This window comes from Plecotus auritus (genome assembly GCF_963455305.1).
Source record: "Plecotus auritus genome assembly, chromosome: 6".
In the NCBI taxonomy this organism is placed as follows: domain Eukaryota; kingdom Metazoa; phylum Chordata; class Mammalia; order Chiroptera; family Vespertilionidae; genus Plecotus; species Plecotus auritus.
In genome coordinates, this window is record NC_137773.1 from 138,433,717 (window position 1) to 138,459,884 (window position 26,168).

A 26,168-nucleotide genomic window follows, 5' to 3' on the forward strand; every position below is an offset into this window, starting at 1 on the left:
TCAGTATTATTTTATATTAAGTTCAAGTTGCAAGAAAAGCTGTGGTACATGTATGTAATGGCCATAAAGAAGAATGAAATCTTAACTTGTGTCACAGCATGGATGGACCTAGAGGGCATTACTCTAAGTGAAATGTTAGACAGAGAAAAACAAATATCATATGATTTTACTTATATATACAATCTAAAGACCAAAAAGCAAACAAGCAAAAGAGATGCAGAGAACAGACTGATGGTTGCCAGAGGGGAGGGTTGTTGCGGGGCTGGGTGTCCTCAGGCCCTATTACAGTGCTCAGTACATAGGATCCTTTATAATAAAGAGCTAATATGCTAATTAGAATGAACAAACAGCAGAACAACCATCTGGACGACCGTCTGGACGACCTTCCGGACGAAGCTGGGGCTGTAAGGGCTGAGCCCCTTGCATGAATTTCATGCATTAGGCCTCTAGTATTCTTAATAAATGGCATTCAGTGGGTGAATAAAATGCCTAGTCAAATGTCCACTATTTAATAATTTAAATACAGGCTTGCCTTTCTGACCTCATGATGTTTTCGCAAGTGGTTCTATTTTAACAGTTATAACTCCTTTCCACTCTCCCAGTTCTCCTTCCAAGAGGCATGACTCTGGTCCTCCAACATCTCCTGGTCCCTCCTCCATCATGGCTTTTGTTCATGGTGTTTCTTCTCTCTTTCTCTACCTGTTGCAAGTGTGTCTGTTCTTCAAGGTTTACTTCAAACAGCCTCTTCTTTATGGGCACTGTTTCTGATCACCCCTTATTTCTCTTTTTATAAAATGCTGACTTGTTTGCTCTTAGGGCATTTTCTTTCATACTTTGTGATTTAGTTACTTCAGAGAATTTTTATTTCATAATATTACCCTGTCTTTTTGCTCCAGGTTTTGTCAACTCATTGATTCCTTTCTTAATCATCTCATATATCTTTTTCATACCTATTTTACACATTTAAAAATATGTAATACATTGATAAGGTGTGGCTTTGTGTTTATTTTTACTTTTATTTAAATCCTCACACAAGTATATCTTTTTTATTGATTTTAGAGAGAGAGGAGAGAGGGAGAGAGGAGGGAGAGAGAGCTATATTTTTAAATTCATCATACACAGCACATAAAAGTTTTACTGTAAATAGCAATGGTGATAAATTAGTTTTAATACTCTTGATTTTCAGGTAGTGTAAGGTTTTAATTTGGGATATAAAAATGTATATAATCCTCTTAATAACTGTGCTATTTTTTTTTTGTGTTGGGGCTTGTTATGTGTTTATTATTTTATACTGTGATTTATAATAATGATAGCAGTAATGGCTCTTGAGCACAGTAATAGAATTCAGTGCATATATAAGTGTCTCCCAGAACATGATATTAAACACACTGATGTCTGAAGAGTATTAATGACCTACAATGTTATGTTATTTCTGTTTTCAGGAAATTTACACTGTAGATTGGACATTTTGAGATTTCTTAGAACATTAACTTGAAATACTTTGTTGGAGAATAGCAGTGAAGAGATATTAACATCTAGATTTTGAAACAGAGATAGGTGCTAAATCAGTCATGCATACTAATAATTTGGATTTTAGACAAAAATGGATTCTTTTCTGGAACACTTTATTTTGATTATAAATCAATACATAGCTATTTTAAGTCCACTGAAAAATGTGGAGAAATTTTTGCTATTGCTGTTTAGTAAAAGGAACTCTTAAGTTTACTTTGTCTCCTGCTTATCTAGAAAAATCAAAGGTGAGAGAGAATAATCACAAACTATGATTTTATGCAATCCCTATAAAACTTGAAATCTCGCCCTAACCAGTTTTGCTCAGTGGATAGAGCATCAGCCTGCGGACTCATGGGTCCCAAGTTTGATTCCGGACAAGGGCATGTACCTTGGTTGCTGGCACATACCCAGTGGGGAGTATGCAGGAGGCAGCTGATTGATGTTTCTTTCTCATGGATGTTTCTAACTCTCTATCCCTCTTCCTTCCTCTCTGTAAAATAATCAATAAAATATATTAAAAAAAAAAAACTTGAAATCACAACACTCAGAGATAACCACTAAAAAATTCTGGATTGAGGTTTGTAATAATTTTTTTCTAAACATATATAAGTTTTCCCCAAACAGAATCAAGATCACAATGAATTTTGTATTTTACGTTTTGCAATTCACATTTCACTTTTTGTACCATAAATATTTTAAAATGGTTTAATCCTACTTATCTTAACAAATAACCCCACACTCTTCCATAAATACGTTAAGGTGAATGTCCACTTTTTGTATTTATGTCAGTTTCATCTTTCTTTCCTTGTTTCACCCCACCTTTTCATTCTCTTCAGAATTACCAGCAGCTTCTCAGTGAATGGTTTTTGTTTACAACAGATCGTATATTATTAATATTTTTCATATGTATTTCAATTTACTTAAGCTAAAATAGTACTTACCATTTCTTCTACCCTCTATCCCCTGCCTTTGACATCTGTATTTTTCTGTGCTCTTATATACTAACCCTATAGTTTTAACTGTGTATATACAGAAATACAGGCAAATTTTGGCCAGCTTTCATTACATAAGAATTGAACAGTCTTTTGCAGCTTTTTATTTGACTTTTCTTCTTTAACAATGCCTTGTGGAAATTACATGGAGTATATTTTTAATTGCTCTCCATCCATCCTTTGGATGTGCTGTATTTATGTAACCAGTTCCCTGTTGCTCTGCATTCTGGTTGTCTCTTCAATGAACATAGGATTTTGACTGTATACTTGATTATTTCCTTTGGGTAGATCAGTAGAAGTGATACTCTACATCAAGTATAAACAATTGATTGTATGTCATTTTTTTAATGAAAATAATAAATGCATGTATTTTTAAAAATATCACTAAAATAATTTTGGTGCAAAACATTGGTCTCCTTTCTCATTCCTCTAAACTCTTTGGTTCTATTCTCTTTGAGCAACAATTTTAATTCTTTAAGCTATTTCTTCAGGCCTTATCTGCATAATGTGCCTGTACTGTAATTTTTGAATTATTAACTTGGCTAATTAGTTCTTCATTATCTTCCCAACATCATTCTATCAGATTTCCATTCAATATAAATCAGTGTTTACATTATTGTCCATATATATAAGGTGACCTGTATTATTACTTGTTTTGGGCACTTCCCTCCTGAAATCTCTATCTTTTCTTTATTTTTCTTTCTCTTTTTTATGTGTACTCATAGTTTATTTCCTCATTTTGCTGGAGCAATCCTCCAATAACTTTATAATAAAAGGCAAACTAAAGAAAAAGGTTTTTGCCTAAAAATGTTCTTATTCTGCCTCCACACTTACTTCGTAATTGGGAATATCTAGACTCATTTATTTTTAAATGCATCATACCTCGCACAGAATTATTACAGCAAATATCTATTGTGACTAATGAGTTACAGGCTAGTGACTTGGAGGGAGCTTGAGATTCTAATTTGGGATGGAAAAAAATCTGTAATAGCCGTGCATTATGCTAATTCTATTTCTATTGGAATTTTAGATTATAAAACAATTTTCCTAAGAATGGGGGAGTCATTGCTCCATCATTCATTATTTTTTTTCTCTCTGCTGCTTATTTCTCTGCATGTCTCCTGATTTTTCTCTTAGAAGCATTTAGGATATTCTCATTTTCCGAAATCTTAAATTTTGTGGCATGCTTGATTTTTCCTTAATATTATGCTGGGTGAGCCTTTTTAATATGGGGAACTTGTACTTTCAATTTCTTAGATTTTTTTTCATTAAGATATTATTAAAACATTTCACTTTATTTTCTCTGCACATTGTTCTGGAAATGGCATTAGTTGAATGTATGTGTTCTTGGATTCATGATTTGAAACATCTTTTTCTGTGTATGTTCTACGCTTTTGTTATGGTTTTGCTTCCTGGAGAATTTTCTTTAGAATTTTTTTCTTTTTATCTTCTAACATAATTTTAATTTTACATTTTAATAATTAACCTATTTTTTGTTGGTTTCTATCTTGCTCTTGATTACAGATATGATAATTCTCATTTAAATGTGTTTGTTTTTTTGTTCTTTTTCATATATTTTCTCTGCCACATCCCATACTGCTATTTATTTTTCCCTAGTTACATTTTTTTCTATTTTAAATGGAAGATTCTCCACAATTATGAGTGATTTGCAGCAGTTCCTAGCTGGGTTAGAGACTAAAAAATTCTGTGCACTTGATAGGGTTCTCAGTGGACCTGGGCAACTCCATTAAAGGATCTCTAGGTCAATATCTAAGATTTTTTTTCCTGGGCATTCAGATTTTTTCAGAAAAGCAATTTTCTTCCTGGAATAACACACATGGTTGGCTTTCAGAATTATGTAAATTTAGTAGAGGGCCTTACCATTTCAATACTTAATAATACCCTTAACTTCTTCCTCCCAATTTCGCCACCCTCAACCTCATGTTTAACTCATCATCGCTCGCCCACAACCTTCTGCTGTTTGGCTGTTCACAATTTTCCATATCCTGCATGGGAGAAGGAGAGAAAAATCTGGGTGTTCTTTTTTGCCATTCTATGAACAATCTTTCAACTAAGACACTGAATTTGGCCATGCACCTCTGTGGTACTTGGAACATCCAAGTCCTGAGAGGTAAATAAACAATTTCTCCTGTGATATTACCTACCAATACCATTTTAGTTGTAGCTTTCTCTGTTTTACTAATGTAGTTACCTCTTATCCATGCTCTGTTCTTCCAAAAATATTATTGTAATAACTTTTCCATGAATAAAGAAGCTTCCCTTTTGTTAATTTATTTTATTTTTAATTAAACTGGCTCTTTTACAGTGACAAGCATACATTTATATCATAAGTAACAAGGAAGTTAAAGTATACAGGTAAATGATATAAATTATGATTAGTATTCAAACATCTTGTTGCCATTGTTATATATACACAATTTTTACTTACGAATATTGGTTGTACATTGTTCAAGCTTAACTTGTTGTTTTAATCAATAATTTAAGACCTTTCATTACTAAACACCAGCAGAGAATGAGTGCACTCATTTCTCCAGCCCATGCCAAACTCACAACACAAAATAAACATCTGGCCAATCCAAGAAATGAACTTGATATCTTATTCTATTTCACATGTTCCTCCTTTTTAATGTATGTGAATGACCAGTTTATTGGTTATTTATAGTTCTCCTTTATTTTTTTTTAAAGTTTATTTTTATTTTATTGATTTTTTACAGAGAAGAAGGGAGAGGGATAGAGAGCTAGAAACATCGATGAGAGAGAAACATCGATCAGCTGCCTCCTGCACATCCCCCACTGGGGATGTGCCCGCAACCAAGGTACATACCCTTGACCGGAATCGAACCCGGGACCCTTCAGTCCGCAGGCCGACGCTCTATCCACTGAGCCAAACCAGTTTCGGCTCCTTTTTTTTTTTTAAAGGTGGAAATTTATTAAAGAACAAGTACAGACTCCCACGTGGGGGGGCAGAAAGAGTCCCCTATAGTTCTCCTTTTTATCTGTTGACTTTTAATACTCTTTGTCTATTTTCCTCAAGCCACTTTGATGGTTTTTCTTATTGGTTTAGAAAGTCTCTTTATATATTAAAGCTGTAAATCCTTTCGCTTACATTTTGGGCATCAGTTATTTACTCTTAGTGAAATGGTAGCTTCCTTTCCTTCCACTTGATCCCTAATTTGCATACGTTCAATAGCTGTTCTTTATCCTAATATACTTTTTCTCATTCCTTTCTGCAGGCAGATCCTTGCAGCGGCCAAAAGAGCTGACCAAGTGGGCCATTTTCTTTGGGTGGGCTCTGACAGCTGGGGATCCAAAATAAACCCACTGTACCAACACGAAGACATCGCAGAAGGAGCCATCACCATTCAGCCCAAGAGAGCAACCGTGGAAGGTAGGGGTTATGTCAGTCTATGAAATGCTCAGAAAGTGGTTGGTGCCATGTAGGGTGTTTAAAGCTTATGTCTCTTTGAGAGTTTGACATTTCTACAATTTATGTTCTTCTTTCATTTGAAAAGAAAATTTATTTCTAAAAGAAGACACTACAAAGCAAAGGAACTCTCCGCTGGTATCCTGCTTTGTGTTTCTTTTCTGATGGGCCAGGTCTCCAAAGATTCCTTAAAACATGCTTTGCACATCAAAAAGAACTCTATCTTCCCACTCAAAAGAGATCAAATATTTGCATTTCTTTCTACTTTGTCTCCATTCCAATCTAATTAATTATTCTCCCCAGAAGACTGCATAGTCTGTGTAGGCCTTTTAAAAACAGGCTGGGTTGTGGTTCTGTCACTCTGGCCTCCTGTGTTATCTGGGGAGATAAAGATCCCACGTGTGCACTGGGAAGCTCTGAACTAATTTCGTCTCCCGATACCTGTCTGGAGAAGATTGCCTGTCTTACACCCCAGACCAACATTTGCAGATGGGCACAAGAATGCAAGACATTTTAAACTACCTCCACTTCCTTTCACTCCAAAAACGTGAGGATCAGTGGTGTGCTTTGTTCTTTGCCGAACTGGTAAAACAGATGAGGACAAAATCCTTACCCTCAAAGTTTACGGACCTGAAGGAAGATATCAGAAAATAGTCATTGACTGTGAAACATCCTAACACAATACAAAATAGAGGCCCCAGGGCACAAAGGCAATACTGTGGAAGTTTCTCTAGGGTGGTGATCTGTGGTTGGGGAAGACTCCCAGGAGGAGGGGAAACATAAGGGGACTTAGAACTCATCAGGCAGATAATGAGAAGAAGCCCCGGGAGAAGCTTCCAACCCAGGAGATAGGAACAGAGGAGTGAAGAAGCAGGGCACACTGTGGTAATTGCGAATGCTTCACTCTGCAGCGTAGTCCTCAAATTCTCCCAACTCTTTAAAAATTTCCCCTTTGCAGGGCATTTAGAAAACTCTTCCCTCTTCTAAAGTACCGGGTAATACACTATTTGGCTAACTGACTCCTTTCTATCCTTTGGGTGTCAGCTCAGACATTAATTTTCCATGCAAGCGAGCTGTGACCATTCCACCAGCCAAGTCTATTGCTTCTACAGCATCCTACATATCCCCTACCATTGTAGAGCCTCTATACTTGTCTCTATGTGGAAATGTATCTGTTATGCACCATGGTACCCTCAGCCTCTAGATTTTGGACTGGATATGGCAGGTGCTCAAACAGCTTTTTAATTATTTGTGTGCTTGGGTAAGATGGAGGAATCACAGACCACCTAAGAAACTGGCATAAACATGGCTGAAGAGTGGGCCAGAGTTGTATTGTGAATGGTCTTGGAAACTACACTGTGAAATTTGTACTTTTTTTTTTTTCTGAAAGTCTGAACAGCATCTGTGGATATAAGTAGGATGTGATCAGAGGGTGTTACAAGGCTCACTCCGGTGACTGTGTGGAGGAATGACATGTCAGAGTTGGATGAGAATCTAAGCAAAGCAACAGATTAAAGTGCCTCTACTGAGGTCCTCTCTTCCTGAGCTGTAGACGCCACACACACATGAATGCCCACACTCCATGATTACTGGCCCCAGCTTCAAATATTTTAGGAAATTAGTATCTCAAGTTCTATACATTTTTGAAACAAAATACATTTTCCATGTATGCTTAGGGATACACAAAGTTATTCAGTCAGATACAAAACTGCATCATGAATCTGCCCCCCACCCCCGGCATATGTGGTCCCAAACATTGATATGGGAGAGAAATGTTGTTATCAATAAAAATATCAGAATGTATTGAAGCAGCAAATCTTCATGCAAAACTTTCCACACCTACCCAGATAAAATAATGATGATTTTCACGTGGCTGTTTATAAATGCCATGACTTCTACCTACCCATATTTTCTTCCACATTGCTACAAAGATTTTCTCACTGACACAGAAGATAGAATATCTAGTTGGTGACTATGCATTCACAGTGTCACACTTCTAAGGAAGTGAAAAAAAAATGCACTCAATTACACAAAGGTTTCTGAACAAAGCTATGGAATATATCAAACAAAACTGTGAGTGGAGCACACTGTATATGGGCAAGTAAGCGTTTCCCTCTTGTCTATTTTTTCCTTATTTGTTTCCCTGTTTTGTGGATGTTTCATATTGAATTTTAATGGGGTGGAACATCACCCAAGTGCTCATAATATTGCTACATCCCTTTATCTTCGTGTTATATAATGCTGGATCTTGAAATGTGAATAGAAAAAAAGCCAATCAATAATCAACATTTGTTCTGTTTCGATCCATATTTTGAACATGTTCTGCAAACATCTGATTTTTTGACTGGTCTTTTCCTGGTCTTTTGCGTGTCTGCATGAATAATTAACAATAAATTGCCTTAGGCCGAAGTGCTAGCAACTATATTGCCTTTGTGAGAGTCGTGTTCATCTTCTTTTATCTCCTATCTGTTTTTGTTCTTCATTTATAGGAAAAAAGGGCCTTCGTGTTTGCTAGCCAAGGGTGTCGTTTATTCCCCTTTCAATTTAATGAGGATAGAACTGTGCCCAGAAAGGTCAGCTGTGGCTCTGCTGGCTGCCCGGCGCTCAGGGATCTCAGAATGTCTCCAGAACTTGGCAGATCTCCTCCAGCTCCTAAGCCAAAACAATTCTGTCATTTTCAGTGTCTCTGCATTGTCTGATGAGCCAAGAGATCACTGGCATATTCCTTTCTTCTGTTGCCCCATTAACTAGGACTCTCCATTATCCAGAGCCAAACATGCCCAAGTTGCCGTTAACTCTTTGTCCTCCAAAGCACTCAGCTTCTCTGAGAGTAGTGTCTTAAACATCTTCTAATTACAGCCAGAAAGGATCACAGGCCAGCATCTTTTCATCCGTGCCGTGATCACTAACATTAGGGAGTTAGGATCATGACGGGCAAGTTTTCAAAGCTGACCATGATGGCTCTGTCAATTGGTGATGATTTTTAAATAGGTCCATGGAACAGCTTAGTTCCTGAACTAACTCTGGGATATATATGTGGGAAAAGACCAAAAAAAATGCTCTGGACCTGGCATACAAAGATTGATTAGTTCATGCTTTTTAACTCAAGATTGACATGAATGCTTTCTTCATTTTGTCCTAAAACCAGCAAGATCCAAGCTATGAAGAACTGAGCCGAAACATTTCTGGTTGCAATGTAGATGTGTCCTACGTTAGCCTTCTGTGATTACCTGGGAGGTTCCTCACGTGTCATAAGGTTTTGTTAGATGAATGGGAGAAAAACGCCTAGAAATGAAAGGTTGCCTTGAACCATAATACTGTTGCTAAGCAATGCATATGCCTTTTAGACCTGCTGCCTTATTTAATGAGAGAGCTATTAGAAGATTGCCTATTCACTGTCATGACAGTTTCAGTTATTGGGTCTTTCATAAATGCTTATAAGCTCTATCTGGATATTGGGCATGGATTTAAACACTGAGATGTAGCAGGTGGCAATCTAGACCCACTTTCTGCCTTCATGAAGTTGCTGTCTTAATGTGGAAGTGGTAGGTGAAAAAAAAAAAAGAATATAAATATGATAATTACTCTGAGGTACATTCCCTTAAAGACCAGCTTGTAAGTTAAAGACATGCACAGGAGGAGGAAGAGGGACCACGCAGCCAGGATGCACTGTGGGTCCAGAGAAGATTGGGAGGGTGAGATGCAGGCCACTAGCTCAGCCTCTGCAGCCAGTTCTGGGTTCCCGGAACCTACTCCTATCAGATCCTTCACTACCTGAGTCTACCAAGGTTTCCCATTTTCCTTTTTCTTATTGATCTGGAAAATAAAAATTTTCTTGAAGATATATAAAATAGTTAATCTTTTCAAAAGACTTTCTGCCTTTCCCAGGGTTAGTTTACTCTGCTAAACCAGTCTAATTGCTCCCTCGGTCCAAAATGTGCTACATGCCCCATTTACAGCAACCGCCGATCATACTCACGTGCGCACGTGGCACTCACATCTGGATTCTGAACCCTGAGGGCAGTGCCTGCAGCCTGTGGGTTCCCTCTGATTTTCCATCTTTGATCGCACAGCCTTGGCTTTCACTAGAGGATCTAGCATGGAGTAAGTTTTTGAAAAGAGACATTTATTTGTTCTGTCTATTATATCTGAATGCATTATAATACCTGAATATGGAAAGGACTGCATGTTTGTGTGAATTTGAAGTTTTCTCAGGATGAGGACATATTTATCCAAAATGGTTTGTCTCTTTGACGTTTTGTTCTAAGACATTTAGTAGAAAGATGCACTTGACCCTCCAATTCAGGATCTTTCCTGAAATTTCAGATGTGGGTTCATGCACTTTTTCTTCTGCTCTCGACTTTCTTTGCAGTTTTCGAGGGCTTTCCTGTACAGGCCTGGCACAATGGCTCAATTAGGTGACTTGTTAAATGTTACAAACATACAAAGCAGAAAGTGCGGATAAGGCTGCCTCTGTTTGTCTTAGGCATGTCACTGTACTGTGTCTATGAATAGAATGGACTGAAGAAGGGAGGGTGGGCAGATCAGAGGCGTGAGACTATCTGTGTGAAGAATTATAGCATCTTATCTTTAATCTTGTGATATTTAAACTTGCGATTATGGGCCTTGAGCAATAAAGTGGTAAGAGATATAATGAGAAATCTACAAGATAGATATCTAAGGAGATCTGAGAACAATTAAGTTGGAGTTGCTTTCTATGTATACAGTCCCAGATTTTGAGCCACATGGTCTCTTATTTCATAGGATAGATGCTATGATTTCACTTAACTGGCCACCAGTCATTTTCTAACACCAACAAGAAAATATCTGTTCTGCCGAAACCGGTTTGGCTCAGTGGATAGAGCGTTGGCCTGCGGACTGGAGGGTCCCGGGTTCGATTCCGGTCGGGGGCATGTACCTTGGTTGTGGGCACATTCCCAGTGGGAGGTGTGCAGGAGGCAGCTGATCGATGTTTCTCTCTCATTGATGTTTCTGACTCTCTATCCCTCTCCCTTCCTCTCTGTAAAATATCAATAAAATATATTTTAAAAAAAAAGAAAAGAAAATATCTGTTCTGTTTGAAAGATACTGTCTGATGCCCCAGCACATTGAACACTCACAGGTAATAGCATGATCTCTAGAACATCCCACCTACTTGAATTTTTGGCTACCAAGAATTGGCTATTTTTAATTCTAATCTATTTATTCTAGTGATATGTACATATACCCATAATTACTTAATGCAATTAAAATTTATATAAGCCAATGAAACAAGTGGAAAGAGAAAGAGAGAGAGATGCTATTCCAAAAAAAAAAAAAATCCATTTGAATACTTCAAAAATACTTAGTAAAAGTTAGTCACTATTAGTTGTGGCCAAGACAACAGCAAATTTAGAGGGAAATAATAAATGCTATAATTGTACTTAGATTACTGTGCAACTACCTTAAGTTTTCATTTCACTTTAAATACCACCAGAGTGAATTTTATTATAGTTGTTTTTTTTCACAATCATGACAGGGAGGCCAATCAGGTGATGCATTAATCATGAGAAATACCTTGATCCCGCATCAGAAGATTGGCGATTAATTGAATGTATATTTGTATTTTGAATTAAAACATTTAATGAAGTTATGTATTTTTAATGTTTCATTGCTAAGATAGACATTTTTTATTAAATGATAATTTTTTAATTATAAGGTTTCCAATGTACTTTCATGTGGGCTTTCCTTTCTAGGACTTAATTTTCTTATCTGTAATGAAAGATTTCAACTAGATTACCCCAAAGGTCTCTCCTAGGAGGAACATTCTAAGGCTGATTATCATTTCTGCCTACCCAACACCCATTCCCTCTTCTTGTTATAGCCTCACATCTTCACCTTGGGATCTTCACACTCTACTGTCAGCCCATGTGGTTCAGATGGGACTCATTCAAATCTGTGGCTCTGGGAACAGCACAGAGCTCCTCTTGTATTACACCCCGGGCCACCATAAAGACTGTTTTGGAGCAAGCCTGTGACCCATGGCAGACGATGGTTAAGTTTTACTAAAACTTTTGAGAAAGAGGTGTGATATCTTTCTCTCTCTCTCTCTCTCTCTCTCTCTCTCTCTGTCTCTGTCTCTTTCTCTCTCTTCTCTCTATTACTATGTTGCAATGGTATTAACTCCAAGCTTGCTCCCACCTGCATAGAGAGAGCCTGCATGAATACATCAAAGACCTGAATGCTGGAGAGAAAGGCATCAAATCCAAAGGCATCACTGAGGCCCCTGAACCATAAGGCTGGATCTGGACTTCTCTTCTTTATAAACTAACAGACTCCTGTTGTTTGTATAAGGTCCTTCAGAGTGAGTTTCTATCCCATGCATCTCAACTGACTTAACAAATATGGCCCACTATTGGACAGCCTTATTCTAAGCATTTCATTCTTCCCTTTATCCTTTCTGAGTTACATCCTTTCCAAGTGCTATTTACTTCACAAAGATGTTCCCCTCTTCCTTTTCCTCCCTTCTGTGTCCTTCTCTCATGAACACTATATATTCTCCAAACCCCACTATACTCCTCATCTACCCTGTGATGCGTTCCTCCCCTCATCACCTCAGCCTTGTTCCTGATCTCACCCTCTCAGGCATACCATGTCCATTCTGCTTCTGAAGCGTTTTCATGTATACTCACTCTATTTCTCTATTAGGGGAACACTAACTAGAATCTACATTATGCATTTAGGTCCACCCATGCTGTCCCAAAGGGTAGGATTTCCTTCCTTTTATGGCCAAGTGGTATTCCATTGTGTAAATGTACCACAGATTTTTTAGGCACTCATCTATTGATGGACACTTGGGCTGTTTCCAAATCTTGACTATTGTACATGATGCTGCAATGAACATAGGGGTAAATATATTCATTCTTAAAATTAGTGTTTCAGCTTTCTTCAGATAAATTCCCAGAAGTGGAATTTCTGGGTCATAAGGCAGTTCTATTTTTAATTGTAGAAAACAGTGTAGAGTTTTATAGTAATTCTTAACGTTAAGTAGCATCAGTCCTCCAACTTGTATTTCTCCGATATTGTATTGGCTCTTCTGAGTTTTTTGCTTCTCAGTATAAATCTTAGAATAAGTTTGTTAATATCTATAAAATAACTTGTGGGAATTTTGTTTGGGGTTACATTGTATCTTTAGATCAAGTTAGAGAAAACTGACATCTTGACAATATTGAATCTTCCTATTCATGATTATTGGCTATCTCTCCATTTACTTAGTTCTTTGATTTCATTCGTCAACAATTTGTAGTTTTCTTTAAATAGATATTATACATATTTTATTAGATACATACCTAAGTATTTCATTTTTGGGGTGCTAATACATGTTATTGTGTTTTTAGTTTCAAATTCCACTTGTTCATTATTGTTATATAGGAAAGCAATTGACTTCTGGATACTAACTTTGTATCCTACAACTTTGTTATGATTGCTTATTAGTTACAGGGGTTTCTGCATTTTGTTTTGTTTTGATTTTTGGTTAATTTGTTTTTGTATTTTCTGCATAGATGATCATGCCATCTGAGGACAGGACCATTTTCTGTTTTCCCCCAACCTATATAACTTGTACTTACTTTTTGTTGTCGTTGTTGCCTTACTGTATTAGCAAGGACTTTTACTTTAATGCTGAAAAGGAGTGGTGAGAGGAAACATCCTAAGGGAAAGCTTTGAGTTTCTCACCATTAAGTAGAATGTTAGCTGTAGGGTTTTCTTGTAGATATATGCTTTTTAAAAAAGAAATGTAGACTATTGAGTAAGTCAGATTACCATAGAATGAAAATTCAGATAGCCTCAAGAAAGATGTTTACCTTCACTCTATATGCCTGTATTTATTACCACAGGTGATACTTTGTTAAAATTTTACTAAAACTTAAGCCATTTCATAATCCTTTTTCATAGGAATTATATATTATATAAAATATTCAAGTAAAGATTGTCTTTGAAGGAAAAATATAAGCTAGGGAATGCTCTTAAAATTGTAAAGTCAGTATAGCTTGTGGTTCATTGATCGACAAAAATTGAAAGAGAGAGAGAGAGAGATAAATTTGATATTTTAAACAAATACCCTATCATGTTGAAATTTGAAATCTATAAATATTTATAACTTAATTTAAATTTTGATTGAAAAAGCAGAATGCCAAAGTGTCTTAAAACATTTTTCAGGCTTAGAAAATATGGCACCACTAATATCATTTGGGGATTCCACTGAATTAGCACATCCTACACTGTATAGATTCCTTCCTTAATATAAATCATGACATTTATGTATTCTTTGTCCACGGGAGAAGTGATTGGGTGTGTAATGTATGCTCAGAGTAACAGACTGTTCGTGCAACTATTTCACCAGCAACTTTTCTCCCTGAGTCATCACATTCAGAAACTTCCACTTCATAAATACTCACTCTGAACTGTATTCACTGTGGTCACATCACCTTTAATGTTTTTTTTTAATATCACAGAATTATAGGTAATAGGTTGTTGAATGTGGAAGAGGCCACTTATTTCTTTTTTTTAAATTTCTTTATTGATTAAGGTATCACATATTTGTCCTCATCCCTCCATTCCCATCCCAAACCCCTCGCCACACATGCCCCCACCCCTCTGTTGTCCGTGACCACTGGTTAGACTTATAGGCATGCATACAAGTCCTTTGGTTGATGTCTCCTCCTTACTCCCACCCTCCCCAACTTCCCTCTGAGGTTTGACAGTCTGATCGATGCTTCCCTGTCTCCGGCTCTGTTTTTGTTCATCAGTTTATGTTGTTCATTATTTCCCCTAGATGAGTGAGATCATTTGATACTAGAAATACACTTATAAGAACCGAAAATAAGACAAGCAATAATGGTTATGCTGAGAGGCAAATGAATCAGTCTGTAGTGAGTTTCTTTCTGGGCCAACAGTTCTTTTGAGTCCCAATTTCAATGTCAAACAGTTCCTTATGTGTACATGTCAGCAATGATATTTCAGTTCTGGATGGTGGACAAATGGTGGTAATGCAGGTCTGACCCTCTCTGGTTTGGTCCTGGGCAACCTGCAGCGATGCACAGCTACTGACTGCTAGTATGGCAAGGCATCGTCAGCGTCTTCCATCTCTGGACTGTTTCTCTTCTGTCTTCATGGCTGGAGCAGTCCTGTCAATTCCTCTCTGTTGCAGGAATCCACATGGTCTTGGAGTTGTTTTCTGAAAATATACAAACATATTCTCGACCAAAAGTTAATAAAGGAATCCTTTCTATAAATTTGACTTGAGATCCTTTTTCATTTTTTGCCCAAACAATTTTCCTTTGGCTTGTTTTGACAACATGTGTGTTTTTCATGGGTGTCTTGCTGTTAGCATTACAAATGAAAGTTAATTTTCTAAAGTAAGAATTTTTTAGATGAAATTTACTTACAGGATATTTTTCCTTACATGATATTCTTCTACTATCCCCCCTTTTTTTATTTAAATATTAGGAGGGTTTTGGAAATTTTATAATGTAGTCTTGATAGCTTTTAAATTTTAATTTTTTGCACTAAAATATGACTGCTTTAGGTTCATTACATGTTACACAATTTTACTATTAGATGAACTACTAATAAAAATTTTAGTTAACACTTTAGGAACAGTTTTTTGTCCAGTCCCATTAATTTTTCTAGAATATTCACTTATTTCAATTAGCCAATTTAAATTAGTCTGAGAACTTGACTACTATCTTACTGTCAAATTTAATACTCTAACAGCAATCTTATTTTACCCTGTAAATATTAGTGGAAAGGATTATTTGCCTTCTTGAGTAGGCCCTGAGCATTCCTGGCGATAGGCTGGATTTAGATATCGAAAACCCACTTCCCCGCACCATGGGTACAAGACAACTCTAACAAGTCTTGTTGCAGTGAGAGGGCAGCTGCTGTCGGCTAAGTCTCTGTCTATTGCCTGGGTCCCGATTTGAGCTGGGCATGGGAAGCGAAGCAGCCATCCGGGCAGGAGACCTCCCTCAGAAGGGGTGAGGGTTCAGACCCCTGCAAAGTTGGGGGGGGGGTGAGGGTCTGTGCCCCACCTCTGTTGACCCCCTAGTTCTCTCCTGATGGCCCCTCTGCAACTGTGCCTGTCTTAGGTTGTTCCTTCCCTGAGGAATCTTACCCATCTCTGGCTAACCAGCCATCCTCCAGGGCCAAGCAGGGTGATGTGAGGTTCAGTTCTGTCTCCTTGGTAGCCTGTGCCCCTGTGGAGGCCACTTATTTTCATTCAGTTAACAAATGATGACAGTCTACTGTCTGTCAGGCACTGACTACGTGCTGATAACTAAAAAAGAAATATCCTTGCCCTCATAGAGATTATGTCTAGCAGAGGGAAACAGATAATAGTCAATAAGCACAATAAATACACAACTAATAAAGAATGTTAGCAGATGGTAACTGGTATAAATTATCTCCTCATTGATACTCTCATTTTTTATTTGTTATTTTATAATTTTCTTTAGTACTTTGTCCATGGTTTCTGTTATCTCTTTGAACATATTTAAGACAGTTGATTTAAAGTCTTTTACTAGTAAGTCCAATATCTGGGATTCCTACATGATGGATTTATCATTTTTTTAATGTGTTATAATTTCTTATTTCTTTGTATGCTTTGTGATTTTTTGTAAAATAATTGTAAATTTACTTATTATTATGTGGTAACTCTGGAAATTAGATTCTCCCCCCTTCACAAAGTTTGATGTTCTTAATTATTGAAGACTATAAGATTGGTTGTTTGTTTGTTTTGTGAATTATCCAAACTTGAAAAAACTTCCTTGTTATGTCTAGTCACTGGAGTGCCTGCTCTGTTGACTTGTATTCAGATAGTGTTTCACAGAGATTTCCTTGAACAGCAGGAGTGAAAACAAACAAACAAACAAATATCTATTATGATAAATTAGTTTATTAGTGCTGCCATAAACTGGGTGGCTTAAACAATAGAAATTTATTGTTTCACATTTCTGGAGACTAGTGTCCAAGGTCAAGGTGTTGCCAGGGTTATTCCTTCTGAGAGTTATGAGAAAAAAATCTGACCCATGCTTATATACCTTCTGATGATTTTCTGAAAATCTTTCCTATTCCTTAGCTTGCCTTTATTGTTGCATGATGTTCTCCCTGTGCGTTCTTCCTGTCTGTCTCTCTGTCCCAATTTTCCCTTTTTACAAGGACACCAGCATCATGTTGGATTAGGGTCCATTCTAAAGACCTCATTTTAGCTAATTATATCTGTAACTAGAGGCCTGGTGCACGAATTCGTGCATAGGTGGGGTCCAGCCAGCCTGCCCTGATCAGGGCCGATTGGGCTGGGGAGAGGGGACACAGAAGGTTGGCTGGCCCTGTCCCTGATCAGGGTGAGGGGGGCTGATCAGGGGTGGGGCCGGCCGGGGAAAGGGGCCGAGGGCTGTTGGCTGGCTGGCCCCAACCCCTGGTCAAACTCCTGGTCGAGGGGACAATTTGCATATTAGCCTTTTATTATATAGGATGTCTCTATTTCCAAATAAGGTTACATTTGAGGTACTGAGTTTTAGGATCTCAACGTATAAATTTTGATGGGGACTCATTTAAACACCTACCTCTCAATCTTTGTGGTTTGACTCTGTTCTGGGATATTGCTTCAGTCTTAACCAGGCTGTTTACAATTCTGCCTTAGCCTTCACTTCCTGTTTGGGCTGAGCCTAGAGATTAGCCAAAGATGAGAGCTTAAAGTCTTCTTGAGTCTTTTCTGAGCATCTGTCTTCCCTGGTTCTACTTGTGGCTTTCTACATTCCCCAGTTCACCCCGGAACTTTTGAATGGCCTGATTTCTGGAATAAACTCTCTTTTCACATTCTCCTCCCAGGCTTTAGACTGTCTATTGTATTTTTCAATGATAATATCTTGTTCAAAGTGACTGTGCATTTTTCATTACCTTATAATATTTATGAACAATTATTACTTTTTTCCATCCTGAATGAGTTATAATTTAGGCAAACAAACAAACAAAAACAGGGACAACTATTTTGTTTTAATCCTCCAGTAATCCTAAAAAGGTTTGAATAGAGAAACATGATACTTTTCTAATAATGTCTGCTTGGCTGGGTCCCCAGAATCAGGAACTCATCTCACCCTAGAATGAGGTTGACATCTTCAGGCCTTCAAGATTGCCATTGAGAAAATGACCTGTCCATAAATCACTTTTCGATTCTTTCCAGCACATTAGCTATTTATTGACTTATCACAGGGAAAAGGAAACATCTTGTATCTGTTTTCCCCATTAGAGAATGTTGACTTGGTCCCATGCCTGGATGAAGGCAGTTAAGTCAAGACCAAGATTAAGGTTTCCCTTCTTTGCTAGCACTGGGTCATCCCAGGAGCTCGCAAACACACCTGTGGGCCATGAAGAGCTGCACCTAGAAGAGTTAAAAAGAGCCAGTCTGGATTGGGCATATAGTAAACAATAAGACAGAGCACTTGAAACCATTAAATGCAGGGCTGATTATGAAAGCAAAGCAGTAGTGAGAATTTAAAGGGCCATTAAGTTAGCCAAATGGATGGCTGGAAGAAAGATCACTTATAAAAATTGGGAGGTTGAAAGGGCCTCTTTAATGTGCTTTAACAAAAATTAGATGCTTGATAATCTTTTCATATTTAGATAAGAGGGAGAAAAGCCCTCAAATTCAAAGATGGGTTTTTCAGGCTCAGTATGTTCATGATATTAGATGTGTGCTATTAGTTTAATTGGGATTTTAAAGTTAAAATGACCTTCTTCTAACTTTAAGTATAAACATTTTTTTCCTTAGTCAATTGCAAATGAGGATGTTTTGCACACGGTTCCCTAACAACTAAGTCTACTGTGCTATTTGCAATTTGACTTAGAAAATTACTTCCCTAACCTCTTAATGCTCTATCCTCCATAATATTGCTAAGGGGGCCCACTGCTTTTTTTTTTACAATTCACAATTCAGGCAAAAATAGTAGTTAGTCTTTTTGGATTTTAGCAAGTATTGCCACATTTCCTACCTGTTTTGAGTTTTTGAAATCCCTTATTTAACCTATTTTCAACAAACTTTAGTTGAGTACAGCCCAAAAATACTGATAGGTTCTAGAGACAAGAGATAAAATACCATCCTTGTATTAAAGGAATACATAGTGTATTTAGGGAATCAGATGCAAAATATCAGAGCTTCATAATATCAGAGGATTAATTGTGACAATAGAGATAAGTTCAAGGGCTTACAAAAACACCAATAGGCAGAGGGCATTAACTGATAAAAATAGGTGACATGGGAGTTAATCCCTTAAAGCACAAGTAGTAAGTGACTACTAAATAAGAGGTGGAGGGGCTCCATTTAGTAAGACAGCATTTACAAAGGGCAAACAATATGTCAGCGTGTTGGAACACAGAGAGTGTGAAGGAGTTGGAATGAGTGGTGGAGAGACTGACAAGAACCAGATCAAAAACAGCCCCTTGGACCTGGCCGGCATGGCTCAGTGGTTGAGTGTCGACCTATGAACCAGAAGGTACTGGTTTGATTCCAGTCAGGGCACATGCCCAGGTTGCAGGCTCAATTCCCAGTGTGAGGCATGCAAGAGGCAGCCAATCAATGATTCTCTCTCATCATTGATGTTTCTATCTCTTTCTCCCTCTCCCTTTCCCTCTGAAATCAATAAAAATATATATTTTTTAAAAATCCACAGCCCCCTGGGCTGCTTTCTTGAGAATCTATAGCAAAAAGGACCAATCTTTATATTTGGAATATCAGTTCAGGATTTGATATCAATGTAAAGCTGAGACTGATCTTTCTTAGATATTTTATGGACACCAGAATTTATCCTAAGAGAGCCAGATCTTTCTTAGATATCTGATGGACACCAGAATTTAGCCTATGGCGGAGCAATGGAGTCTAGGACTGACTTGCTGTTTTATTTATTTTATTGATTAAGGTGTTACATGTGTACATATCTTCCCATTGCCCCACCCACCCCCAACCAGCCTGCCTGAAGCTTACTAGTACATTTTACACAAGTGTCAAGATTCCGTAATATGTCATGGCTAAAGAAGTCACTGACCTACCATTCTTGCTTTATCACTGTTCTTCTGGTGCATTTCCTGATTTAAAATAAATCAATTTCCTGATTTATTTTTATATACGATTGCCCTGTTATTTAAAATGTAGATATTAAATGCACCACTCAGTGACTGAGTAACCACCACACAAATCAAGACAATATTTTCATCAAACCAGATAAATTCTTGGTTCCATTCTTTGTCATTAATCTTCCCATCCTCAAAGAGATTAATGTTGTCTTCCTTTTCAAAGCATATAAATAGATGATTATTTATCTCATAGTAGACCAATTTTGCTTGTTTGAACTTTATAGAATTATATATGTATACACAGAATCATACTGTGTATGTGTGTATATCTGATTTCTTGACTCATGTTTGGGGATTTGATCATTCCTGTTGCATATAACAGTAATTTTTTTTCTTTTTATTGCTATGTGATATTCCATTGTACAAATACAACACAATGTGTTCATGCGTTGATGCAACATAAACGTTTATTTTACGGGCTTGTGCCAGTGTAATTTCTGATACTTCTGATTTTAAGCTCAAAGAGTGTATTAAGACACAAATAACCCTGTTACCTTTTATTACTTTTTGAAGAACATATCTTACTAGGTAAATTCATGTGCTTGCACATTTTCCAGCTAATGTACCATTTTAACAAAGTATCCTATAGCATTTTCCCATTGTCTTATGTCTTAGTGTGATTGAGCCCTCTTGCTGAGCTTTCCATGTAGTCATAGAGTCGCAGAGAAAAACAATATGTGTGAGTGGAAGGGGAAGTCAGGGAATGCAGAGAGCTATGACTGTATATCGCAGGCACTGTTAGGATTATTTGTGATCAAGCCAGAGTGGTCACACACACATTATAGAGTTCACGAGGTTCTGGGATTAACGATGATACTGAAAGGTATTAAGTTTGGATAAGATTTTTATTTGTATTCCTATCTGTAAACTCAATTGCCTCATGACCTGTGTGTATACATAGCAGTGTGTGTTAAGTAGGGAGTTCAATTATTTGGTAAATTTGATGAATACAGAAACCAACCTCTGAGCATTCCCAAAAAAGTAATTAATCACACAGTTTTCTTCCTTAGGAAACATAATATTTCAGCTACTTATGATCTCTCTGCTATTTTTTTCTAGCTTTACACAACAAATCAGAGTGGAACAAAATTTCTCTTTTCCTGTTTTAGTACACAGTTTAACAGTCTTGGGTTCCTGGCAGTTGTTTTTTTTTTGTTGTTGTTGTTTTTTGTTTGTTTGTTTTTGTTTTTTTAATCAAATACCAGCTTGCCAAAAGCCAATCACTCTGATACCAGCATTTGGAGCACTAATTTATTCTAACCTCAGGGAATTGGCTTTTTAGGAATAAATTGAGCATTAAAATTTTCTCTCTGATGTTTTTAAAAGGCTTATGGAATTTCTTATATATAAGCCAAGTGAAGCACAGCATGTTGGCACTTATCCAGTACTTTTGGGTAACATGGGCTTCTGAAAAATGTCCTTGTCATGAATTGATTGTTTCAACTATCAACATCATTAATTCAGATGTTGGTGTCTTAGGCTATGGTTAGGTTCTATCTGGCCTCCATATGTCAATGTCAGTGTGAATGGCCTCTAGAAAAGTAGTGTTTGATTCCAAGAAAAACCCAAAAATATTAAAAGCATAGTCAACAGTGAAATCAAAATAGGATTCCCTTGAATTAGCTGGGTAAATGTTTTTTATTTTTTAAATGACTATATGGAGGTGGGGTTTTTTTTTGTTGTTGTTTTTTGTTTTTTTTTTTTCCCTTTTTCTTCCTGGATAGGGTGACCAGATAATCATTTGGAGCTATTATCATAATAATGAAAATGATGGTGATGATGATGATGATGATGATGACAGGAATGACATTAATAATGAACTTCTGTTAAAGACTTGTAATATGCCAGGTACTATGAAATACAACCTTGAAAATAAGAACTCATTTTATGCGCATCTTATACATGAAAAAAAATGGATGTTTGGATTAGATAACTTGCCTAAAGTTGCATAAGATAATATCTGCTGAAACTGTGATTTTACCACAAAAGCTATCTGATTCCTAACATTTTTTCCTTAATTACTATTTTATACTCTATGTAGTAAAGTCAGGACTTACCAGTTATTGTGTAAAATTGATCATTTTTTTAAAATGGGAAAGTATTGAAAGGGTCATTTGGAGGTAGAATGTGCCCATTTTAATGGCATCAGTGTTTTAGAAAGAGTTCCTTACAATCGGAGCCTAAGTCAGGGGTTCTGATGCATATGTTTTATGGAGAGAACTCCCACGGGGGAAAGGGAGTGAGGAATGAGGAAAGCCAGATGGAAAGGGAAGGGCACTAAGTAAGGACATGACTGCCCCTACAGTACAGCTTCAGTCTGATCCCATGGAGATCTCTCCACTGCATGGCAAGAAGTATGAGCATTTGTATTTCTGGGTCAGTTATTTATTAGTTGCAGGCAGCCCCTAAGGGTGGGGTCTAAATAACTTCACAGTCAGCTCCTGTTTAGCCAAAGCAGAAGGGAGTAAGCTATGAATCATTAGCTGCTTATCATGTGTCTTAGTCCATCTGGGCTGCTATAACAAAGTATCACAGATTGAGTATCTTATTAAAAAAAAAAGAAACTTATTTCTTATAGTTTTAGAGGCTGGGAAATTCAAGATCAAGGAGCTGGAAGATTTGGTGTCTGGTGAGAGCTTGCTTCCTGGTTTATGGCCATTTTCTCATGGTGCCCTTACCTGAAGAAAAGGGAGAGGAAGCTGTATGGGGTCTCTATTCCAAAGGCACTAAGCCTATTCATAAGGGCTCTGCCCTGATGATCTAATCACCACTCAAAAGTCCCATCTCCAAATACCATCACATTGGGGGTTTGGATTTCCATAAGAAATTTGGGGTGAGGGTGGAGAGACACAAATATTCAGTCTGTAGCACCAGGCACGCATTGTGAGTCATCTTTAGAAGTAAGATGGGTCAAGGTGCAAACTACTATCTTACTTTGACAAGTTAGTCTTGACATGTCCCGAACTACTAATCCCCCAAACACTGTACTGACATCGCAGGATCCTATATCTTTGTAATATGTATTTCCCACCATCTGGTGCACATTTGTCTTATTAAGCCATCTGGAGAACTTGCCACTTATTGTTCAATATGTCTGATGAATATAGTATCATTAGTATAGCGACTCCATTTTACTTTGTACAGAATATCCACAGTGTTGGAAATATACAGAATGAGGAAAACCTATGTTTACAGTTGTGAGTATGAGAAACAGAAAGTTTACTCTTATATTATTATTTGATTATTGTGTTGTTTTTCCACATGAACAATGGTAAACATTTTTGCCCCACCCTGTATTGTGACAGAGAATAGGAATATTATGGTAACCCTTGGGCAGTGTTAATGTGTACTGTTGTCCCTCCCAAATGGAAGCAAACTGCTCCCAATATTCTTCCCTTTTTAGGAACCAGGAGAAATAAAAACTAATCAGTCAGGTCAATAGCCACACACCACACAAGCACTTGCTGCTGTGGTATTGTAGCATCGTAGCATCTCTACTTCCAAGAGCCATTACAATACCGTAAGAATGGGCTCCTTGGGATCCTTGTCAGGGAGTCAAATCTGGGGTCATAGGAGCCTGCCCCATGTCCACAATTTCTCTTTTCCCTTGAGCCAGCACCCTAAGGACCTGCTTTCCAACATTCTGGCCTAGTTCCTAAGAGTATATTTTCCAACATGCAGTTCTTCGTCTCACTTAGCACGTTCCCACTTGGGCCAACCTGAGACTTAATCCTGGTTATTTCCCTAGTGACCAGAAAGGGAGGGGAGGGATATCCCAAGGAGACCACATGCACTGTCTTGGTCTTGCCACCTGCCTCAGTCTGTGCTCTTTCAGAATCTTCCAGCAGGAGTTCCCCACTGCTCTCTAAAAATGAGTGGGCCAGAAGATTTAGGGGGTTCTGGGTATTGAAGGTTTTCAAGTGTGCCTCCTAAAATATCACTGTGTCAAGTTCCACTGGTGGGAGGAAAAAGATGGTAACATCTTGTGTTAGCTTCAGTTTTGACCTAAAGGGAATTCTCTGGAGCAATGTGTCTCAAAATTTAAGTATTTACCAGACTCATCTCAAGGGCTTCTTAAAACACAGAGGGCTGGGTCTCAAGCCCAGAGTTTCTGATTTGCCAGGTCTGGGGTGGGGTCCAAGGTTTTGCATGTTAATTTCCCAGGTGATGCTGGTACAGCTGGTCCGGGGACCATACTTTGAGAAGCACAGCTCTAGAGAAAGGGGCAAAGGGCAGCTCCGAGCTGTTAGCAGCCCACACACAATTGACAGATAAAGAGCCTGGTAAAGGGAACCTGAGGGGACACCAGGTCACCCAGTACAGCCGGTGCTACTTGAATCTAAAGAGTGTTGAAATAACTACTCTAATCAAATGAGATTTATTTCAGAACAGCATCTCTACAAGAATCTCTACATATCATGTCATTGAAACATTTGTAGCATTAAAAAAATAATGTGGATGCTTTTATTCTTTCAAATTATGTAAACAATTAACTCTGTGGGTTTCTGGGCTTTTTCCCAACTTAATTATTTTATAATGTGTTTTCTTGCTTCTCTCTCTCTTTCTCTCTCTTTCTCTTTCTCTCTCCCCACTTCCCCAGCAGTGAAGAAATTTTTGCCTAAGTCAGTTCATGAGTAAGAAACAACATAGAAACCATGCTTGAGTATATGTTCTATCCTAATGAGTCATTGATTAAAGGAAACTCTATATTAAAATGAAATCTAACCAGGAACTGAAACCTCAATCCATTGATGCATGGACTGAAGCTCTAACCACTTAGAAAACTGGCCAGGGCTTAATGCAATATTTTATTTTAATATGTATGTAGTTCATTCATGTAAACTGATGAGGACAATATCTAGCACATAGTAGACAATCAAATGTTATTTTTATTGTTGTAGTTACCACCACCATCATGGTTATTACTACACTGTTTTATCTCTGCAACCACTTACCTACACTCCCATCCATCCATCCACCCTCTGCATCATCCTTCATGTCCCTGCATATTTGCACATCTCTCTGAATATCCTTCCTTTGTCTTTCTTGTCTCTGTCCCTCTGGCTGATTGTGTAGCATGCAACCTTCCACACATGCATAACAAATAGTATTTGAAATACACACTCAAAATTGTGAAATCTTTGCCATTTCAATATTGTGAAATCTTTGTCTTTTTTTTTTTTTTTTTTTTGCTTTTGGCAAGGAGAAGTATTTTTATTTCCTTTCTATAGCTTGCATGACATTTGATTTGGGACATGGAAGTCACTGGGAAGAGAGGTGTCAGATTTTTGGCTTCTCCTCACCTGAGGCCAAAAGAGCCCTGTGTGATTTGACCTGCCTCTTCTCTGGCCCACATTGGAACCTCTCTCTGGATTACTGAGCTCCAGGCACACTGGCTTTCTGTGTAGATTGCAAACTTCTTCCTGGTTCCAAGATAGCAAGTCTTCATACTTACACATTTGCTTCTGATAGCATTGACTCACAATGCTTTCTTTGACTTCAGTATTTATCCCAACTTTTTTGCCCACCCCCACCCTGTTATTTCTCAAAGGGACCTACATTTTTTTTTTCACCACAATTATTATAGTTGCACTTAAATACTCATTTGTATAAATATTAGTTGAATGTCTGTGTCCCTAGAATTTAAGCTTTATGAGAACACGTACTGTATCTATTGTTCATGTGTAGTATGGTGTCCAATACATATAGGCCCTTAAAAACTTTTAAAGATTGATTAATTGATTAATTCATTAGAATGCTATTCTGTACCATTCAATAACTCTGGACCTAAAATTAATCCTGAACATGCCTGTGAATACTATTATTAATTGCTCAAATTATATTTTATCAAATAAGGATAAACTCATTGAAGAAAAAATTCTTATATTGAATATTTTTAAGGTGGGCTCAGAGTTAATATCCATGAATTTCTTTCTTTATTGCCATATCTCAGATTTATATTTCCTTGTTACCCTGATATGTAACTCATACTGACATTAAACTCACATCCAATTCCAGAGTACTTTGTGTTGAGCTGGACATGATTGTAAATA

General features: G+C 37.5%; 1 protein-coding gene across 7 annotated transcripts in view; it reads left to right on the forward strand.

The window, feature by feature from the left end:
* Positions 1–26,168, forward strand: part of GRM7 (glutamate metabotropic receptor 7) — an 843,273-nt gene that overhangs the window by 420,033 nt on the left and 397,072 nt on the right. For all 7 annotated transcript variants that reach the window (XR_013960786.1, XM_080671907.1, XM_080671909.1 and 4 more), the window contains one exon: positions 5,759–5,913. Coding sequence is in view for 5 of the 7 variants with exons in the window: in XM_080671907.1 (XP_080528033.1) it covers positions 5,759–5,913 (155 nt within the window). In the remaining 2 variants the exon portion in view is untranslated. The remainder of the gene's footprint in view (positions 1–5,758; positions 5,914–26,168) is intronic.